General features: G+C 43.0%; 1 protein-coding gene across 1 annotated transcript; it reads right to left on the bottom strand.

The window, feature by feature from the left end:
* Positions 1-988: 988 nt before the first annotated feature.
* Positions 989-4,095, bottom strand: LOC139412130 (homeobox protein DBX1-A-like). Its single transcript, XM_071158941.1, has 4 exons — positions 3,645-4,095; positions 3,379-3,486; positions 1,534-1,736; positions 989-1,355 (listed from the first exon to the last, which is right to left on the bottom strand). The coding sequence occupies exons 1-4, from the start codon at positions 4,012-4,014 to the stop codon at positions 1,026-1,028; spliced, it is 1,011 nt and encodes a 336-aa protein (XP_071015042.1). The 5' UTR covers positions 4,015-4,095; the 3' UTR covers positions 989-1,025.
* Between the last annotated feature and the right edge of the window lie 16,299 nt (positions 4,096-20,394).

Below are 20,394 nucleotides of genomic sequence, written 5' to 3'. Positions count from 1 at the left end.
AATTATGCACGAAATGTCTACACTTTTCAATAAAAACTGTAAGTCCAGGTAACTCCATTTTCTTGGCATAAAATATCCATACAAATAGTTGTACAAAATACTGTACAATTGAAAGAGCTGTGCAAAACAGCAAATCATTTCTAAGTATATCCTATAAACAGGGACGGCTCCAGGCATAAGCGATATAAGCTGTCGCTTAGGGCCACTTGGGCCCATTATATAACTTTTTTAAACTTTTTGAACTTTTAAGTCAGGTTCTCAACTTACTGTTGAGAGTTAGAATAGTAGAATACACAAGGTGCAAGTTTGAAATTTGGTTGTGCATCAGCAGCTCTTCTCTTGTTTTGTCAGTCACTGACAGTCACTCAATTAGCCATTCCGGCAAACAATTTTTAGATTGGTAAGTTAGTCTAGCCAGTCATCTAAACTTGTAGAAAATCATGGCCCGAATTCCGACCGAGCCCAGGGCCCCATTAATCACTCTCACTCAGCTATCATTAACATGACATGTCATGGCAAAATGAGTAGAATTTAATGACATTATTATAAAATGTCAATATTTTCTCTCCACACCATGGCAAAATATGTAGAACTGCAAAAAAACATTTTAAAGCTGCAAAAATGTCTTACAACTCCATGGGAAAATGAGTAGAATTGCATGAAATGTGTTATAAAAATGCCACATTTTCTTTCCACCCCATGGCAAAGTGTGTAGACCTGCTGAAAACTTTCTTTATAACTGCAACATTTTCCATTCGCCCCCCAACAAAATCTCCCTTAGGGCCCCCCAGAAGGCTAGAGCCGGCCCTTTCTATAAAATAAACCTTGCCATTATTTTTAAAAGAAAAAAATCATGGATGTAGCCTAAATTGATTTGACAGAAGTTCATTGTTTGAAAATATTTTGGAATATGAAATAAATGCATTTCTTAGTAGTTGGGTCTAAATTAAGGGATACAGACTCTTGCAAACATAACATAAAATGGATAACCATTTTATAAACATATCTGAGTTTTTATAAATCAATTAAGAAACTGTGATCTCTTCTTCATCTGATTCTGAGAATTCCGAGTGCTTGCTGGAGAGAGATGGCGACGAGAGGTTCGATCCGCCGCTGTTGGACAGCTCGTGCCCCGCTGCGGGGGAATGGCAAAGGCCAGGCGCGCCTCTAGCGCCGAATGGGTTCTCTTCCATCTCGTCCTCCTCCGCGGAGGACTTCTTGCCGACGTCGCTGAGGTCTGGGTGTGGGTTCGTTTTGGTGGGCAGGGTCTGCTCGCGACAACCTCCTGAAGACAGGAGCTCCCTCTCTTTAGAGTTCCTCCACTTCATTCTGCGGTTCTGGAACCAGATTTTAACCTGGCGACGGAGAAGGAATAGTATAACCAGTTAGTTCGGTTTAAGTTTGTAGAGGTTGACTTTATTAGAGAGTTTCAATAATACAAACAGTATCGACTTTAGCATGCATATGCGGTAGAGTAATTGCGCGCGTATTACGCACAGCGTAGCCCTGTGCAAATAAAAGTAAATGATTCACCTGCGAGTCTTTGAGACCGAGCTTTGAGGCCAGCTTCTTCCTGTCTGGTTTGCTGATGTATTTCTGTTTCTGGAACATCTTCTCCAGAGCTTTGCGCTGCACGTCAGAGAACACTGCCCGTCTGAGCATCCCTCTCCTCGGCTTCCCTCTGTTGGCCAGTGGCCAAGAGAAGGTCCCTGGGATGGGCACGACCGATGAAGACGCTATAGAAGAGGAGAGGGGGAAACGTTGATTCAACAAATAAACACTGTTCATTCATAAAACCATGCCAAAACGTAGCAATGGGCTTAAAATAGACGTTAACCTCTGTCCCCTGGAAGGCTATTTCTTTAGCCAACTAGCCTACTTTTTTACACTTGTGTACAAACTTTGCAATCTGTTATGATTGAATATGCTTCTCCCCTTTGGCCGCGGAATACATCTCCTTTTTGAGTGAAATGGCACGAGGTGACTAATTAGCACATTGGTCGGTCCCCAGGCGCATTGGTATGGTAAAGAGGCAGCGTATCCTTTAAGGAACCCCGCGAGGGCGGATAGAGGAGTTAATAAACCGTGAACGGTAATTGTGTAGTAATGAACTAACGCAGAAAAGACTCTGGACAGGCTGCGAAGGCCATATATTATCGCAACAAAAGGAGATTTACACTTTCAAACTAAACACCACTGCATACCTGAATACTGATGCCGAGGGGCCCATGGTGCATTTTTTTCTGCCCTCAAATCATTTTCATTAAATGAACACGAAAAGCTATTCAGGCCGCTCGAGCTGTTTTGTGAAGGTATTCAGCGCAGCCCATGAAAAGACTCCAACTCCATTATGGTTTGTCTGAATGAAAGCACGGACTAGCGACTTTATAGACTTTTCTAAGAGATTATTCTTTATCTCGCCCTGTTGATTGGCCCCAGAGTTTAAAAACTGAGAGACGAAGGGGGACGTGTAAGGCATGGTGTTTTTTTCAGGTTAGGGATATAGTAAAACACTGAAATGTTTCAATGTGCACTGATTTGATTATTGTTCATGCAAAGAATACTTATTCCCAAGCCACTTAATTATAGCACACTTTCAAATGTATTCCTATCTGTAAGCCTACCATTTATTGCCAAATAACTTGGGCTAAAACTACCTCCATATCCACAACTCATGGTTGCACTTCCCATAATCAGGCACAACAACAAGCTATGTGGTCTTGTGAGAATATTGAGAGCTGTGAATGGCGCCTAATAGGGAAATTAGTGTATGACTGGTCCACGCCTCTTGCCCGCCTGGTAGAAGTCACTCTGGGGTGCGTGGGTGGCTTGCGCCGGGGGGAGCTGACCAAATTGGTCATGGTGCTGAAAGCCTTGTTGGCATCCTGTGGCTCAGTGCCCCTGCCCTGTGGGAAAACGCGGGACTGTGCGGAGGAGACTCTAAAATGACCTTATCGCATGAGACGGTGGGGGAACGAGCTTGACCCGCATCACGCCTCGAAATTAAACCGTCATGATTTCGGATAATTGGTTAATTAGCATTTGGGGAACAGAGGGCTTTATTAGCGACCAGTGATCTCAGCAGCAAAGAAGTCAGTGCAAATGGAATCAATTCCACCCAACCCACCACACCCACTCTGAAAGCGCTGAAAAGTTCACAAGCTAAGTGCCTATACAGGGCATGTGCAAAAAGGTGCAACTTTCAGAGCTTTGCAGAAAGCGTTCAAAGCATTATTTCGAGTCCATTTGGAGAGTCGTTCAACAAAACATGTTGATATGAAAAGTTCTGAACGTTGTCCCTGGCGAGGGAGGGGTGAGTATCAGCTGTGCGCAAAGTGCAATTCAACGGTGTCTGAAAGTGCATGATGAGTTCTTTACCTGGGAAATATGTCGACCTGAAGAAGGCGGGGTGAAAGGATCCGTCGAAGTAGGGGAGAGAGAAGGCCTTGGGGTGCATACTGTGGTGGATGGCGGGGGGCAGCGATGCTGTAGAGGAAAATAACGTGTCAAGGAACGCCAACAATCAAGGCAACACTCATGAAAAGACAAACATGTTTTGATCTGTTTTACAACATGCTAAGTGTAAGAAACTGCTCAAATTAACAATTTTAAAGAAGGTACAACTTTCCCAACATCACACTTACCGGTCTTTGGTGATGGTGCCAGGATTGCGCTGACTCCAAATTTAAGATAAGTTGGGTCTTTACTACTCGGTTGTGACGTTTTCGGAGAGCATGATTCACGCGTCGAGGCAGTTGGAGAGACGATGCGCTCCTGTGGCATGGCACTGAAGGACATGGTTGTGGTGGTTGTCGCCGGGGAGACGCTTGCTGAGGGGAGCGTCCGGCTGAAGTGGTACTCCGCCGGCCTGCTTATCCGCAGCAGGTCCTCCACTAGAAAGCTGGAGTGGGTTGGAAACGCGTTCTGCAGAGACCGTTGGAGCGGCATGGAGGCGGAGGGGCGGTAAAGGCCTGGGTACATCGCATTAGGCGCAAGGACGCTTGGGATCATCATGGTCCCGTCTGTAGTATAACGCGACACGAAACAATCTGTTGAAATACTCCGTCAAGAACAAGTGAGGATCTGATAGGTTCCAATCTGAATGACTAGCTTTTACTCCTCTGGCCCCTCTACTCTGGGGAGAGGCGTTTTATAGCAGGCTGCCCCAAAGCTCCTTTCAGAACTGTCAGCCTCAACAATGAGGTTCAACAAAGTTCTCTACATGAGTCGCTTTCAAGCGTCGTCCCGGGATCGCTGATTGGCTAGAGAGTGCAATTTATGATTGGATTAGACTTCATAAGCAAGGAACACACAATGTCCCTTCCACAAAAGAGCCATAGTCATCAATTTTGCATATTGACCACGTTCCATTGAGGCCCTGCGATTGGGTTTTGTTTGGTGGAGACGCACGCAGGCTAATTAAAAAGCTATCCTAAAAGATTCAGACATAATTTGGAGCTTCTGAATGAGGGCTTAACCAGAAGAAGCAGCTATATTTATTCGTCTCCCCTGCTGTGTTTTAATGGATCAAAAGTCCTAATGAAAGCTATAGCCCACTAAAAATGACAATTGAATGCAGTTGAGTTTATACCACATTGCTTAGGCTATAATAACGCGATCATAACGACAACAACAACAATTAATTCGTATTACAACAACAAATTATAATGAATAAATATTGCATGAATGAACAAATAATATAGGCTATGAATATTGACAATCATTTTCACAATCATGATAAATCTAATCGCCACGGTTTCATTTAGCAACCTTTATAACTACCCTACTTTAAAATGTGAAAATATTTAGGAATATGTGGATTGCGTAAAATGTCCATTGGCCTCGTGTTTCCTCGGATTCTCAACAGTCAATCTGGACCTCGTCATGGAATAGTGTCTTAAACGGATTTCTGCGCTCGGAACGCTTTAACAGATGTGTTAAATATCACGGGCTTTGCAAAATCTTCATTCGGTGCGCCAGACGTAGACCCACTGCACATTCGAGCGCAGAGAAGTGTGCGGCCCTAACCGCGTACTGCTGATCCTGTTAACCATGAACTAACTGTCACCATCAGCTGCCATGGTGCCCCTCTCCCGCTTTCATAAAGCCCTACTGGAATAAAAGCTTTATTTCTATAGACGGGTTTTGTTCTGCTGTTTTAACCAGCTGAATAAAAGTGCATCTATGATTTGATTTAAAACGCATTCATATGAGCGGACATTGAAAGCTGGTATAAAACTCACATTAAAGCGGGATTTGAGCCTGTTTACCGTCGCGTTTAGTCTGTTCTGTCTTTAACCAGGCATTAGAGTTCAAATAAATCAATTTCCAAACAGAAATTCATTCATGCGACTATTTTCTTTTTGCCGAAATAGTGTATAGGCTAAAATAGTAAGCATATTTAAACAATGTCAAACGAATAGTTTACGAAAACATACTTGTTTATTAAAAGCAAAACAAAAATATAGGCTAACGAAATAAAATAACATATTAGGGAAGGAAAATGGGATACCTAATCAGTTGCACAACTGAATGCATTCAACCTACCAGAAATGTTTAATTCATATTAGCCTAAATACATTCTCATCAAGTTAGGCTATAATTTGCTTTCAGTACAAACAAGGTTAACGAAATGTTTTAAAGTACAAAAAACTAACGAAAAACGAATGTTATGATGTTAGTTTATACTTTCTTGCTTCATACTTCAAAGCATTACTTTAAGCACGTGATTTTTAATGTAGACTAAGTTTCATCAACAATACAGCCAATATATTTATCCTATGTTTGATTAAATATGTTATTCGAGTAATGATAGCCTAAGTGGTTCAACATTAATCGAATGTAAAGTGGTCACAATCCGTTAATTAAAACGGAACGCCTCCGTGAAATGATTTCCAATGTGAGAGAAAGTGACCGCTTATCAGACGTGCGTTAGCCTTTCTGCTTGGCCCCCAAAAAAGGTCTGTGCCCTGCCGTAACACCGTCACCATTCACCGCGAAAGTAACTAGACCTTCAAAGCTTTTTTTATGAGCCTATATTTCTTTAGTTTACTCAGAAAATCCTCCTTTTGTGACTGCAAGCAGATGGTTTGCAGGAAGCCTCGATCACCGAGACTAATTTCTACTAGCTTTGCAAGCTTTCCACGTCTTGGCCTCTTTTACCAAACAGAGCAAAAACAGCTGGCTCCGGCTGAATTAAAGCCATTAAAAGCACATCTCTAAAATATTACAGGACCCCCCCCCCCCCCCCCCGCTCTGTACCACCCTCGAATTGACACAAGACAGACTGCTTCTGCATTGAAACGGAAAGGGGTCTATGGAAAGACCCGGACCTCAGGTCCTTAACGCTGCCTCCACATCTCAAAACAATTTACTAAATAGATTAACTTAACCATTGTCTTGCGTCACTTTCTGCTTCGTTAAGTGAATGGGTTGAGTAAATATGTTACCCATGCATGAAGGCTTCTGTATGGGCCGTAACATTGTGTCCAGGGTCCGACAGGTGGTTAGCTGTTTATTATTCTACCATTATTTGATGGTGACGTCAAGGAAAAGGAACTCCCCATCTTTTCAACTCGCCGATGGACAGATTGCTCTGACTGGTGCGCATTCTCCTGTATGACACCAGTAATCTATCTACCCCTCTTTAGTGTCGCACGAGGAGGTGTCCCGTTTCATTTTCAAAGTGGGGGAATTCTCTTTTCATTATTGCATTATAGGCCTATACATTCGTCTAGGGGAACATTTATTTCACTCTTTGACGAAGAATGATAATGGGTATGACACTGATCAAAAAGGATATCCGTCTTCTACAAAAAAGTACCCTGTCTACTCTATACATAACTGCAGAAAAAGAAGTGATTATAAACACAACAGTGCATAGACATAATATGCTACCTTTTCTTAAACCAGTTCTGAAAACAGCCCAAACATCCAAAGACTAGGTTAAGCACAGCAGTTTGTTGACATTCATTGCGTATCCAACGGCTGTACATTTCAATTGACTAATCAATGTCATTTAATGTAGCCTAACTTTATCTCAGAGAATCTACAATGCGGCTGTGTATGGACTGTAGACAGGCTCTCCGGTGAGGGCTAAGCTAACCTTAATGCGGCATCTGTTGCAGTGCATAAACCCCAGAACATCCAGAGAATTATCAATGCCACAAGATCCAGAGGAGCAGTGACAAGCATTACATCGATATTAACTTTGTATTAAACATAGGCCCCTCCTCCCCAAATGGAGTAAAGCCATATCTCCTCGAACAATGCGCTCTGTTCTGAGATTCCATGCACCTGTTCTTTGACTGCTACAGTAAGCAGCGCGAAAGAGGGCGATGGGAGAAAACGTGTTATTTTCACCCGAAGCGGTTATTTACCTCATGCTTGTCAGATATGATCTTTCGACATTGTCGTCTTGAAGTGTATTTTGATTACTTCATGTTTAATTTCGTTTTCCTTAGCCAACTATATATGGCATGTCAACTGTATAGCCTCTGAATTGCACTGCCTAATTCATGAATATATAGTTATGCTATGATATCTGTATTATCAGTTTATAAGCATACCTTTGAATGGTTACTGTAGGCTATATTCGTGCCCTCAAACCTTTATACATTTAATATGTGTATTTTACTGTTCTGCAGTCACCATGTAGTAATGGGACAATGTGTGTAACTTAAACCTTTCTCTGTCTTTTGTCACTCTTCTATCAGCACCGTGCTGCCTGCATCTGAAGCAGTGTTCTAATCCTCTTAAGGACATGTTGGTACAGTTTGCATATCATTCACCCGTCGCAGAGAAAGGCCACAGCCCTCTCCATTCGCCAGGATCCTCTGCCTCCTTTCACCAGGGCCACAGCCACCAGCATTAGCATAATCTGACAACCAGTACTATTGTTTAGGACCTTGTATGCAAAGTTAATTGCTCATTAATACCAGACAAACCAGAGGGGTGCAGAGGAAGCAGAGTAGTCCGATTCGGCTCGTTTGTGGGTTGAAACAGGCAGGTAAAGTGGTTATTCAAATAAAATCTCACAAAGAAGTTTATTCTAGCCGAAAACATCAGGCAATGTAAATGCATTTCCTAAACAGACAGACCCACACCCCATAAGTGAAAGGGAAAGACATGCCATATCTCTGTTGCCTGCAGTTATGGCCAGTTATGCCATTTTCTTTGGGGGTTGAGTTGCAAAACAGATATTATCAGATGCTTTTTACGTTTTTACATTTCCATCTTGTCTCTGTTTGGAAACAGAAACTAATCAGTGAGGTAGCCTGTGTCTCAGATAATGGACATGGGTGGCAGGGAAGTTACTCGAACTCTTCAGGGTCTTTTGTCTTTCAAATATATCATTTTCCAACAGTTCTATTGGGACCTGTTTTACTCCTTTTCAAGTCTAGCAGTGCGTGCAGGTCTTAAGCGGTAAACAGACACACACACACACACACACACACACACACACACACACACACACACACACACACACACACACACACACACACACACACACACACACACACACACACACACACACACACACACACACACACACACACACACACTCCCCCAAAAGCCTTACATTTGTCACAGTTGCTCAACGGTAATCAATTGCAAATGTATCTCACTCTGAGTTTAATCTCATCTGGCCAACAGTTTCACGGGTGCAGGACGATTTGCAAGAGGGGCCTGCCCTACCCCCTCAATACCCCCGCAATACCCCCTCAGCACCTGGCAGGCTTTTGGGGTAGCGTCTTGTAAACGCCCGCTGCTTAAACGGGTGCCCCCTCTAAGCACCCAAGCGTCCCTGCGCAGCACGGAAAGAGGGGTGAGCTTTGTGGTTGTCAACACCGGTTTAGATTAGAGGTCCTGTAGTGACATTAGCCATGACTCCCATAGTCAAACCAAGGATTGTTTAATTTAGATATATAGCCAATAGAAATAGCGGTGATTAGAGTGTGAGCGGTGAGTAAAATAGTATTGTGTCACATTACAGGTTTTTTCCATCTTTATTGTAATTTTAGGCTTTTAGTAATACGTTTGAATCTAGACCTAGGCATGAACGGTAAGAGTTTTCATGCAAGTCTTTGGACATACAAACACTCACTGTGCTGTGTTATTGTAGTTAACAACTGTAAAAACTTTGAGAACATAAACTTTGAGGACGCAAACTTTACCATCAAACACAGGCTACCCTTTGAAAGCTGGCCTAATTGGCTGTATACTGTATACTGTGCTGTACAATTGCTAGGTTAATATAAAATGTTGTTTTCTTACCGGTATATCATGGGAATACTTGCTAATAATGTCTGGAATTTCCCATATAGACTGGGCACACACAGTGCCTTCAGAAAGTGTTCACAGCCCTTGACCTTTTCCACATTTTGTTGTGTTACAGTCTGAATTTAAAACGGATTACATTGAGATTTAGTGTCACCGGCCTACACACAATACCCCATAATGGTAAAGTGGAATTATGTTTTTCGAAATGTTTCAAAATTAATAAAAAAATGTGAATCTGTAAGGTCTTGAGTCAATAAAAGTATTCAACCTCTAAATAAGTTCAGCAGTAAAAATGTGCTTAACAAGTCACACAATACATTGTATTGACTCACTCTGTGTGCAATAATAGTGTTTAACATGATTTTTGAATGACTACCTCATCTCTGTACCCAACACATATGATTATATGCAAGGCCCCTCAGTCGAGCAGGGAATTTCAAACACAGATTCAACCACAAAGACCAGGGAGATTTTCCAATTCCTCGCAAAGAACGGCACCTATTGGTAGATGGGTAAAAATAAAAAAAACAGACATTGAATATCCCTTTGAGCATGGTGAAGTTATTAATTACACTTTGGATGGTGTATCATTACACCCAGTCACTACAACAATACAGGCGTCCTTCCTAACTCAGTTGCCAGAGTGGAAGGAAACCACTCAGGGATTTCACCACGAGTCCAAAGGTGTCTTTAAAACAGTTACAGAGTTTAATGGCTGTGATAGGAGGAAACTGAGTTTCTCCACAATATTAACCTAAATGACAGAGTGAAAAGAAGGAAGCCTGCGCTGAATTTTTTTCTTCTCCAAAATATGCATCCTGTTTGCAATAAAGCACTAAAGTAAAACTGCAAAAATGTGGCAAATAAATTAACTTTATGTCCTGAATACAAAGCGTTTCGTTTGGAACAAATCCAACACAAATCATCACAGAGTACCACTCTTCATATTTTCAAGCATGGCGGCGGCTGTATTACGTTATGGGTATGCTTGTCATTGGCAAGGACTAGGGAGTTTTTTAGGATTCAAAAAAATGGAATAGAGCTAAGCAGAGGCAAAATCCTAGAGAAAAACCTGGTTAAGTCTGTTTTTCAACAGACATTGGGAGAAAAATGTACCTTTCCACAGGAGAATAACCTAAATCACAAGGCCAAATATAAACTGGAGTTGCTTAACACAACATTGAATGTTCCTGAGTGTCCTAGTTACAGTTTTGACCTAAATAGGTTTGAAAATCTATGGCAAGACTTGACAATGGCTGTCTGGCAATGATCACAACCAACTTGACAGAGCTTGAAGAATAACAAAAGAAAATATGTGTAAATATTGTACAATCCAGGTGTGCAAAGCTCTTAGAAACTTACCCAGAAAGACTCAGAGCTGTAATCACTGCCAAAGGTGTAACATGTATTGAGTCAGGGGTGTGAATACTTACATAAATGAGATATTTCTGTATTTCATTTTCAATAAATGTGCAGCATTTTCAAAAAACATGTTTTCACTCTGTCATTATGGGATAATTTGTGTAGATGGGTGAGAAAAAAATATTTGATCAGTTTTGAATTCAGGCTGTAACACAAACAATGTGGAATAAGTCCTGAGCGGCGCAGCAGCATCTCAGTGCGAGAGACATCACTGTAGTTCCTGGTTTGAATCCAGGCTGCATCACATCTGGTCGTGATTGGGAGTCCCATAGGGTGGCGCACAATTGGCCCAGCGTTGTCCAGGTTTGGTCGGGGTAGGCTGTCATTGTAAATAAGATTTTGTTCTTAACTGACTTGCCTAGTTAAATAAAAAGTCAAGGCACTTTCTTTTGTAAGACTGCAACAAATAATCAAACCAATCAATCACTTTTCCTGTGGGGGGGGGGGGGGGGGTTGTAGTATGGGAGGGGGTTCTTAAAACAGAACATATGAATGGGTGGCTTGGGGGTGTGACGAGGAGGAATGGGGGGGTTGGGTATGGTTGAGGGACTTTGGTGCCTGTTGGTCCTATGGTATTGATGCGGCGTTGGCCATATAATCGGATTGCGAGGTGGTGAAAGTGAGCCCTGGTGCTTATGTCAGTTTGTGTCTCGTCAAGCTGAATAATACGCATGGCTGAGGAGCGCAGCGGCCACTCACCATTGAGGCCTCTCGCCGCTCGTGGCTAAGCGATTCTAAAAGAAAGAAAAAGCCCTCATTGGATTCATATATAATTCTTACTCAAGCGTTTTGATGCATTTGCATAAGAGGGGTAAACCAGTGGTCGCTTTCAGCTGTGTGTGCGGGTGTATGTGTGTGTGTGGAGGTCTCCAAGCCTAGCCCCTGTAAAAGCAGCTCTGTGTAGAGGGACACGGTTCCTGTGCTCAGGTCCTCATGGTTAATTGAGGAGCAACAACAAAACAACTTGACATTTCACTTTTTCCTCTTATCTGGGGCTATGTTCGGCAAAAAGAGTTGAGGAGTGATTGCCTTTAAAAAGCAACAAATCCCTTTGAAAATGGACTATGTAGCACCGATATGAGTCAGAAAGTTATTCTATTGTCAAAATGAACTAAAGTGTAAATAGGTCATAAAGTCAGTCTCATCTAAAATGGAGTTTGGAACATCCAAGCGTCACAACAGGTAAATTAAAATTGGGTTTTGATTTGACGATGTCCATTTGCCCACTAACATGGGGAGAACAGCTGAGGTGATTGCTCTCTATCCAATAGCATAAACAGACTGTTCATATAAGACATCTTGTCGCACGATTTTTTACTTGAGAAATAACAGAGTTATATGTAAAAGTGCGCAACTTAAACATACTCGGCAAAACTGTCACATTTTATTACAGATTTCTTGAATTATGTTAGATTCATTCTGGGGGTTTTGTGGAAGTGAAGTAGGCTTCCGTGTCTACAGTGTCTCATAAGGGACACACATCATAACCAAATGTGGAATCAGTCAGGGAACACACCAAGACTGAAATTGACATGGACTAGTATGAGATATCAGTTTGTGCCCAATTCAGACTTGAGATAAGTTGACTTGCCGATTGAGCCAACATATGCAGCGTTTACCGTAAATGTGGTCTCCACTAATATGGTAACATTGCCTTTAACCTTTTCCTACATGACTTCCAAATATCTATTACGGTCACCCCAGTATGAGTTGTTTTAGGCACGTGATGTCAGAATGCCCTCACTGTTCCAAAATGTGATTATTACGCAACAGGACAGTTAACACACGCTACGCTGTTTGATGCTTTACTGAGCCAGACAAACTTCTCTCTTCGACGAGAGCCCACCAATGGCTTGGGGGTAAAAGCTTTTGAGAAGCCTTATGGTGCTCCGGTACAGCTTGCCATGCGGTAGTAGAGCAAACTTTCTATGACTGGGGTAACTGGGGTCTTTGACAATTTTTAGGGCCTTCCTCTGACACCGCCTGGTGTAGAGGTTCTGGATGGCAAGCAGCTTAGCCCCAGCGATGTACTGGGCCATACGCACTACCCTCTGTAGTGCCTTGAGGTCGGAGGCCGAGCAGTTGCTATACCAGGCAGTGATGCTCTCGATGTTGCAGCTGTAGAACCTTTTGAAGATCTGAAGACCCATGCCAAATCTTTTTAGTTTCCTGAGGCAGAATAGGCTTTGTCGTGCTCTCTTCACGACTGTCTTGGTGTGTTTGGACCATTCTAGTTTGTTGGTGATGTGGACAACCTGCTCCACTACAGCCCCGTCGATGAGAATGGGGGCGTGCTCGGTCCTCCTTTTCCTGTAGTCCACAATCATCTCCTTTGTCTTGATCACGTTGAGGGGTATGTTGTTATTCTGGCCTCCTCCCTGTAGGCTGTGTCGTTGTTGTGTCATCTGCAAACTTAATGATGGTATTGGAGTCGTGCCTGGCCACGCAGTCATGGGTGAACAGAGAGTACAGGAGGGGACTGAGCACGCAACCCTGAGGGGCTCCAGTGTTGAGGATCAGCGTGGCGGATGTGTTGCTACCTTCCCTCACCACCTGGGGGTGGCCCGTCAGGAAGTTCAGGATCCAGTTGCAGGGAGGTGTTTAGTCCCAGGATCCTTAGCTTAATGATGAGGTTTAAGGGTAATATGGTGTTGAATGCTGAGCTGTAGTCAATGAACAGCATTCTCACATAGGTGTTATTTTTGTCCATGTGGGAAAGGGCAGTGTGAAGTGCAATAGAGATTGCATCATCTGTGGATCTGTTTGGGTTGCATGCAAATTGGAGTGGGTCTAGGGTTTCTGGGATAATGGTGTTAATGTGAGCCATTACCAGCCTTTCAAAGCACTTTGTGGCTACGGACGTGAGTGCTATAGGTCCATAGTCATTTAGGCAGGTTGCCTTCTTAGGCACAGAGACTATGGTGGTCTGCTTGAAACATGTTGGTATTACAGACTCAATCAGAGACATGTTGAAAATGTCAGTGAAAACACCTGCCAGTTGGTCAGCACATGCTCGGAGCACATGTCCTTTAATCCGTCTGGCCCCGTGACCTTGACCTGTTTTAAGTTCTCACTCACGTCGGCTACGGAGAGCGTGATCAAACAGTCGTCCAGAGCAGCTGATGCTCTCATGCATGTCTCAGTGTTGCTTGCCTCGAATAAGTGATTTAGCTCGTCTGGTAGGCTTGTGTCACTGGGCTGCTCGTGGCTGTGCTTCCTTTTGTAGTCTGTAATAGTTTGCAAGCCCTGCCACATAAGACGAGCGTCGGAGCCGGTGTCGAATTATTCAATCTTAGCCCTGTATTGGCGCTTTGCCTGTTTGATGGTGCATCGGGGGGCATAGCAGGATTTCTTATAAGCATCCGAGTTAGAGTCCCGCACCTTGAAAGCGGCAGCTCTAACCTTTAGCTCAGTGCGAATGTTGCCTGTAATCCATGGCTTCTGGTTGGGGTATGTATGTACAGTCACTGTGGGGAGGACGTCCTCAATGCAGTTATTGCTAAAGCCAGTGACTGACTTGGTGGACTCCTCAATGCCATTGGAAGAATCCCGGAACATGTTCCAGTCTGTGCTAGCAAAACAGTCCTGTAGTTTAGCAACTGCTTCATCTGACCACTTCTTTATAGATCGAGTCACTGGTGCTTCCCGCTTTAATTTTTGCTCGTAAGCAGGAATCAGGAGGATAGAATTGTGGTCAGATTTACTAATGGAAGGCGAGGGAGAGCTTTGTATGCATCTCTGTGTGTAGAGTACAGGTGAGCTAGAATTCTTATCCCCCTGGTTGCTCATTTAACATGTTGATTGAAATTAGGCAATACTTGTTTACGTTTCCCTGCATTAAAGTTTCCGGGACACTAGGAGCGCCGCCTCTGGGTGAGCGTTTTCCTGTTTGCTTATTTCCTTATACAGCTGACTGAGTGTGGTCTTAGTGCCAGCATCCGCCTGTGGTGGTAAATAAACAGCCACGAAAAGTATGGATGAAAACTCTCTTGGCAAATAGTGTGGTCTACAGCTTATCATAAGATACTCTACTTCAGAGAGACTTCCTTAGATTTCGTGCACCAGCTGTTGTTTACAGATATGCACAGACCGCCTCCCTCATTTTACCGTAGTGTGCTGTTCTATCTAGCCGGTGCAGCATGTATCCCGCTAGCTAAGTATCCGTGTCATCATTCAGACACGATTACTTTGAACATAAGATGTTACAGTTTCTGATATCCCGTTGGTAAGATATTCGTGATCGTACTTCGTCTAATCTTTTGTCCAATGATTGCACATTGGCAAGTAATATTGATGGTAACGGCAGCTTTCCCACTCGCCGTCTGCGGATCCTTACGAGGGCACCCCGCTCTGTGTCTTCTGTTCCTGCGTCTCTTTCTCTCGCCAATGACGGGGATGTTGGCCTTGTCGGCTGTTTGAAGTACATCCTGTGCGTCCTGCTTGTTGAAGAAAAAAATATTTGTCTAATCCGAGGTGAGTGATTGCTGTCCTGATATCCAGAAGCTCTTTTTTGCCGTAAGATCCGTATATAACGGCAAAAAATTATAATATTATGTACAAAATAAGTTACAAATAACGCGAAAAAAATGTGAAAAACATAATAGCGTAATTGGTTAGGCGCCCGTATAACTGCTGCCATTTCTTCCGTAGCCATTTGTACAGTAACTCTTTATGTGTAACGTAATGGAACTGAGAGTCATGAACGAGGGCCAGCTCTGGTCCAACGTTTTACTTAAGCCAACCTTCTGAAGTTCAAAGACATTCAAAGTTCCTTCATAGAAGCCGCTCCTCTGTAGGTATAATTCGGTGGGCCTAATTCAGATAATGCTGTCATAACAACAAGATGCCCAGCACTTCATGCCCAATGCTCTCCTTTTTGAACTTCAGAAAGTTGGCTTAAGTAACGTTGGACCAGAGCTGGCCCTTCGTTCTTGGTTCTGGTTCTGTTCCCTGAAATGGTTCCAACCCCTGCACAGTGGTGGACATTTTAAATGCTACCATTCTGTATATTCTCTTTACAGTCTTACATTTTTTTGTCCAAAATATTGAGTAATTGAAACTGAAACAGTGCATCCCAAATGACTGGAGGCAGCAAACAATGTACCAGGTCAGCTGTGATTTACAACCTGAGAGCAATAGTTGTTGGACTACCAACAAATGTATTGGTGAATTAGAAAAGTACATTTCAAGAATCAAATGTGGTGTGCTTGCTAGTTTGTTTTAAAGTATTTATGGTTTTGAAAAGGTTAGACAATCTTAATGTTGTTTTAATGTTTGCTGCTGAAATGGTTAACCCACTAGAGTCGTCAATATTGTGGACATAAACTGAAGAATGTAATTAAGGCTGGGAATATCAATACAATCAAACTAGATGCTGGAAGGATGTCATGTCATTGTACGAGTGTGTGGGGGGGGGGGTGTGCCCCCCCCCATATCATTTTTAGGGGGCTACAGCTGGAGATGCAGATCACATTTGGTTAGTTAGCAAGAAATGTGAATCACTTTGCTAGCTAGCTATGCTGAACTTGAATGACTTACCCACATATCTCTTAGTTGTCAATCAAATTGTATTTGGCATCGATCAAATGGGCGGCGCAGGCAGGCAAGTTCCCATTTAGTTGTTAAAACGTTGGTTGGGACAAGCATGCATTGGCAGGCAAGTTCCCATTTAGTTGTTAAAACGTTGGTTGGGACAAGCATGCATTGGCAGGCAAGTTCCCATTTAGTTGTTAAAACGTTGGTTGGGACAAGCATGCATTGGCAGGCAAGCTGCAGAAGGGCGAGCAGGCTACTATTCCCCATCGTTTATCAGTGCAATTTTGAAAAAGCTGAAAAAGTTGATAATTTTTTGTTATTGTTGATCTTTTTGTGGTTGATGTGTTGATGTGCATAGGCAACTGAGGGAGAGATAGCCTACCTGTTCATATTTGTTTGAATGATAGGACCGTAAAGTTCTTAAATGTAAGAGGACTCCTGTGGTATTTACATATTTCCAGAAATTCATTCAGGTGTATTATAATATAAATGATCTATAGTTGCGCTGTTGCTACTGCCTGTAAAAACACAGTTCAGTTCAAAGTGAAGGATGGCAGGCCCGTGTGGCAAATGGCTTATTTCCATATAGGCCTATTGTAGCTCTGACTGGCTATGGTGTAGTGGTTTGTGTAGAGTCCGGTCCTGGACAAGACTGACACGTTTTTATTAGGTTTTATTTACTGCAGTGTCTATTAAATGTCCAAACAAACGGCCACTTTCCCAGTCTATATTGCTATCATTTTCTCAAGTGCCTTACAATGAAAGTATGAAAATGACCATATCTAAGTGCTCGCTTATCAGATTTTTTATTTTTTTAAAGGCGTTATATTCTTCCTTGGGCGTTTCATGTTGCTAAAAGGCTGTCAGTTCCACTTTAACTGCTCCATTTCCTCCTAGTGGGGCTGTGATTTATAATGACCACCGCCATTCAATTAGAAATCGAATACTAGAATGGATCTCAACCTTTTTAGGATGGGATAAAGGTCAGCCATTTTGGTCAGGGCGTTGGTCAACCATGGTTTGCCAGTGCTGTAATAAGATAGTGTGTGTAAAATAATGAATTTGAAGAATTGATCTGCACTGTATGTTTGTTAGCTAGCTTAGCCAGACAGTTTTAAAATGATCACATTTTATTTTTATTAACTGCCAATATGCCAACATTCCATTCAAACAATTCAGTCAATACACAGCCATACACTGGCTGAAATCAGTTGATGGTAGGACTTAGGCAAGTTGTAAATGCAACAAGTAGCCTACTGATATGACAATATGACAATATTGCATCATATAATAGCACTTTATGGTCTGTTTACATATATTTTAGAGGCTATTTATACTGAAAGTGTATAAAACCCATATAAACTGTATTTATAATTATATGACAATATTTTAGGTTGCCAATCATTCTATTAAACATCTGATATATCACATGCCTTACTTTTGGTTTGCTGCATAAGTAAAACCAGGATTATACCTCTACCGCCATTCAATCCATAGACTGGTAAGGATTTCTCCCTGAGCAATATGGCTGCCATTTTCACCCATTTCTGGAACTTTGAGGGTTTATGACATAGTCCCTCTACTAATTTAAGAGGATCTCCATGACCACTGCCACAATCCCTCACAGCCTGGAATGCGGTCAGGGCCTTTGGTCAGATGGATGGTCGTAATGTGTTCTGACTAACTTTGTACGGTCAATCGCAAGACCCCCCAGGTCTAGTCCTCGATTCTAGACCACAGTTGGTCAAAGCCATTGTCCTGTACTGCTGGTTTATACTAATGTGGAGTGTAATTGATCCCATTAGAACACTTAGAGCTTTCTAATAGGCACAAGGTGAGCTGACCTGACCTCTGACCTCTGATCTCACAGGACTTATGTGACCTTAACCTCCTGTCACCCCTCTAAAATCATTCCTCCATTTCCCCATCTCCCCTTATTCTGTTAAATCATCTGAATTCTCTGCTCTCTTCTGTAACCATTCAGCTTTAGCTCAATGAGGTAGAATTGATGCCGTTCAGGAGATCAGAAGGCCAGCCCAGTACCAAGGGACTTTCATGTATTGTGCCTGGTCCATCGGCCGATCAGACACCAGGATGTGGGGTTAAGCCAGACCTCCGACAGCCCAGGAATGGTAAAGTTAGGCGAGCTAAGTCAATCAAGGCCTGATGAGAGAGGAGACGTGGAAGAGAGTTCAGTCAACTGTTTCAATGGGTATGCATGCCCAAAAAAACTCGCAACCGTGTGCTATTTAATGGGATGCCATGCACTTGCGCTATGCTTGAAAGTGCTGTGATTCTGAAGAATCTTCTAAATGCATCACATTGTATTTTCCTCTTATTCTCACTCACACATTTAGGTGCATGAGGTGTTATCTAATAAGGGTGATGATCAAACTACTTCTTACATTTAACCAAAAGGAATCCTCTTGGAGCCCCCTTGTACTTGGACAATAGGCAGAAGGGTGGCGGGAGGAGGAGAGGGGGAAGGGGCTTCCATCGGTATGTGACCTCTGGTCTGCAAGGCCTGATAAGAGACTTCAGGTCAAGGGGGACATAAAGGAGAGGAGAGAGGCTACTCAGACGAGCCACCCTGCAGAATGGAGAGGTTCTAAACTGCAGAAGGGGAATGTTGAATCCTTCTCTCAGCTGGGAGCTGAATGAGGTAGAGGAATGACGTTAACTTTTCAATTTGTCATAGTATTCACTGGCTGCCTTTGATGGCTTTAGACAGCAGCATACCACCCTGCATCCCGCTGTAGCTGCATCCCACTGAAGCTAAGCTGGGTTGGTCTTGATCGGTCCCTGGATGCGAGACCAGATGCTGTTGGAAGTGGTGTTGGAGGGCCAGTAGAAGGCACTCTTTCCTTTCGTCTAAGGAGAGATCCCAGTTCCTCAGGACAATGATTGGGGACATTGCCCTCTGTGGGGTGCCGTCATTCAGATGGGATGTTAAACATTTGTCCTGACTCTGTGGTCACTAAAGATCCCATGGCTATTATCGCAAGAGTAGGGGTGTTAACCTTGCCTCCTTAATCATCCATAGCTTCCAATTGGCTCATTCATCCCCTCTCCTCCCCCTGTAACTATTCCACAGGTCATTGTGGTAAATGAGAATGTGTTCTCAGTCAACTTACCTGGTAAAATAATTGGTTAAAAAACAAATAAATAAGTGGCACTCAAAATATGTGTTTTCAAGAATATTCTCCCACAAGGAAATCTTTGTGGGAAAGTTTCATTAAAACAAACTGGGCTCCCATCTCTAAATGTAAAAGGTGACATGTAGAAGGAATTGTGTTTGTGTCTGCTTTCCATTTCTGTGAATACAGGAGGAAGAGATAAAGCTCCTGCACGCATGAAACACATGAAACCGAAGTTAGTGTGCTGCTAATGTAGCAAATGGGGATATGTGAAACTTACTCCTCAGCCTGAAGGGTCCCGCTTGCATCGCATCATTAGCTGGCTTTTGAGGTGGCGCGATCGGCTAAGACTTTTGAAGGAGGCCGGTCACGTGTGCTAGCAAGGCAGAGGTTCTGAGTTTGTGCCAGGGTATGAGCTGAGTCGGGAGGAAGTGGTACTCGCTAAGCAAGCAGCGTCATGTCCTTAACCGTAGTTAAGGGCGGCAGGGTAGCCTAGTGGTTAGAGCGTTGGACTAGTAACCGGAAGGTTGCGAGTTCAAACCCCCGAGCTGACAAGGTACAAATCTGTCGTTCTGCCCCTGAACAGGCAGTTAACCCACTGTTCCCAGGCCGTCATTGAAAATAAGAATTTGTTCTTAACTGACTTGCCTGGTTAAATAAAGGTAAAATAAAAATAAAATAAAAGTAGTGCCATGACAGTTGAGCTCAGCTCAGTGCTGGGATCGCTGTTGAATAAGTTTAAGAGGGGAATGTAGCACATGGAGATGTCAGCCTGAAGTGTCCTGCTTGCGTGGTAATCGCTAAGCAAGCAGTGTGACATCCTTTACACTAACAGTATAGTTTCCTCCACTGTCCCTGTTCATACCAGGTTTGAACTATTGATCATCTGCTCGCAAACACAGGTGACCATCCTCCTTTACAACGTACCAACCAATATTGAGCTGTAGAAAAAGGTCCAAATTGGTGATATTTCAAGCTAGCTGTGGAGTGAGTTGACAGCATGTTCTTAACTCTGTTA

The sequence above is a fragment of the Oncorhynchus clarkii genome, chromosome 6 (assembly GCF_045791955.1).
Source record: "Oncorhynchus clarkii lewisi isolate Uvic-CL-2024 chromosome 6, UVic_Ocla_1.0, whole genome shotgun sequence".
Classification (NCBI taxonomy): Eukaryota; Metazoa; Chordata; class Actinopteri; order Salmoniformes; family Salmonidae; genus Oncorhynchus; species Oncorhynchus clarkii.
This window is presented reverse-complemented; position numbering and strand designations above follow the sequence as displayed.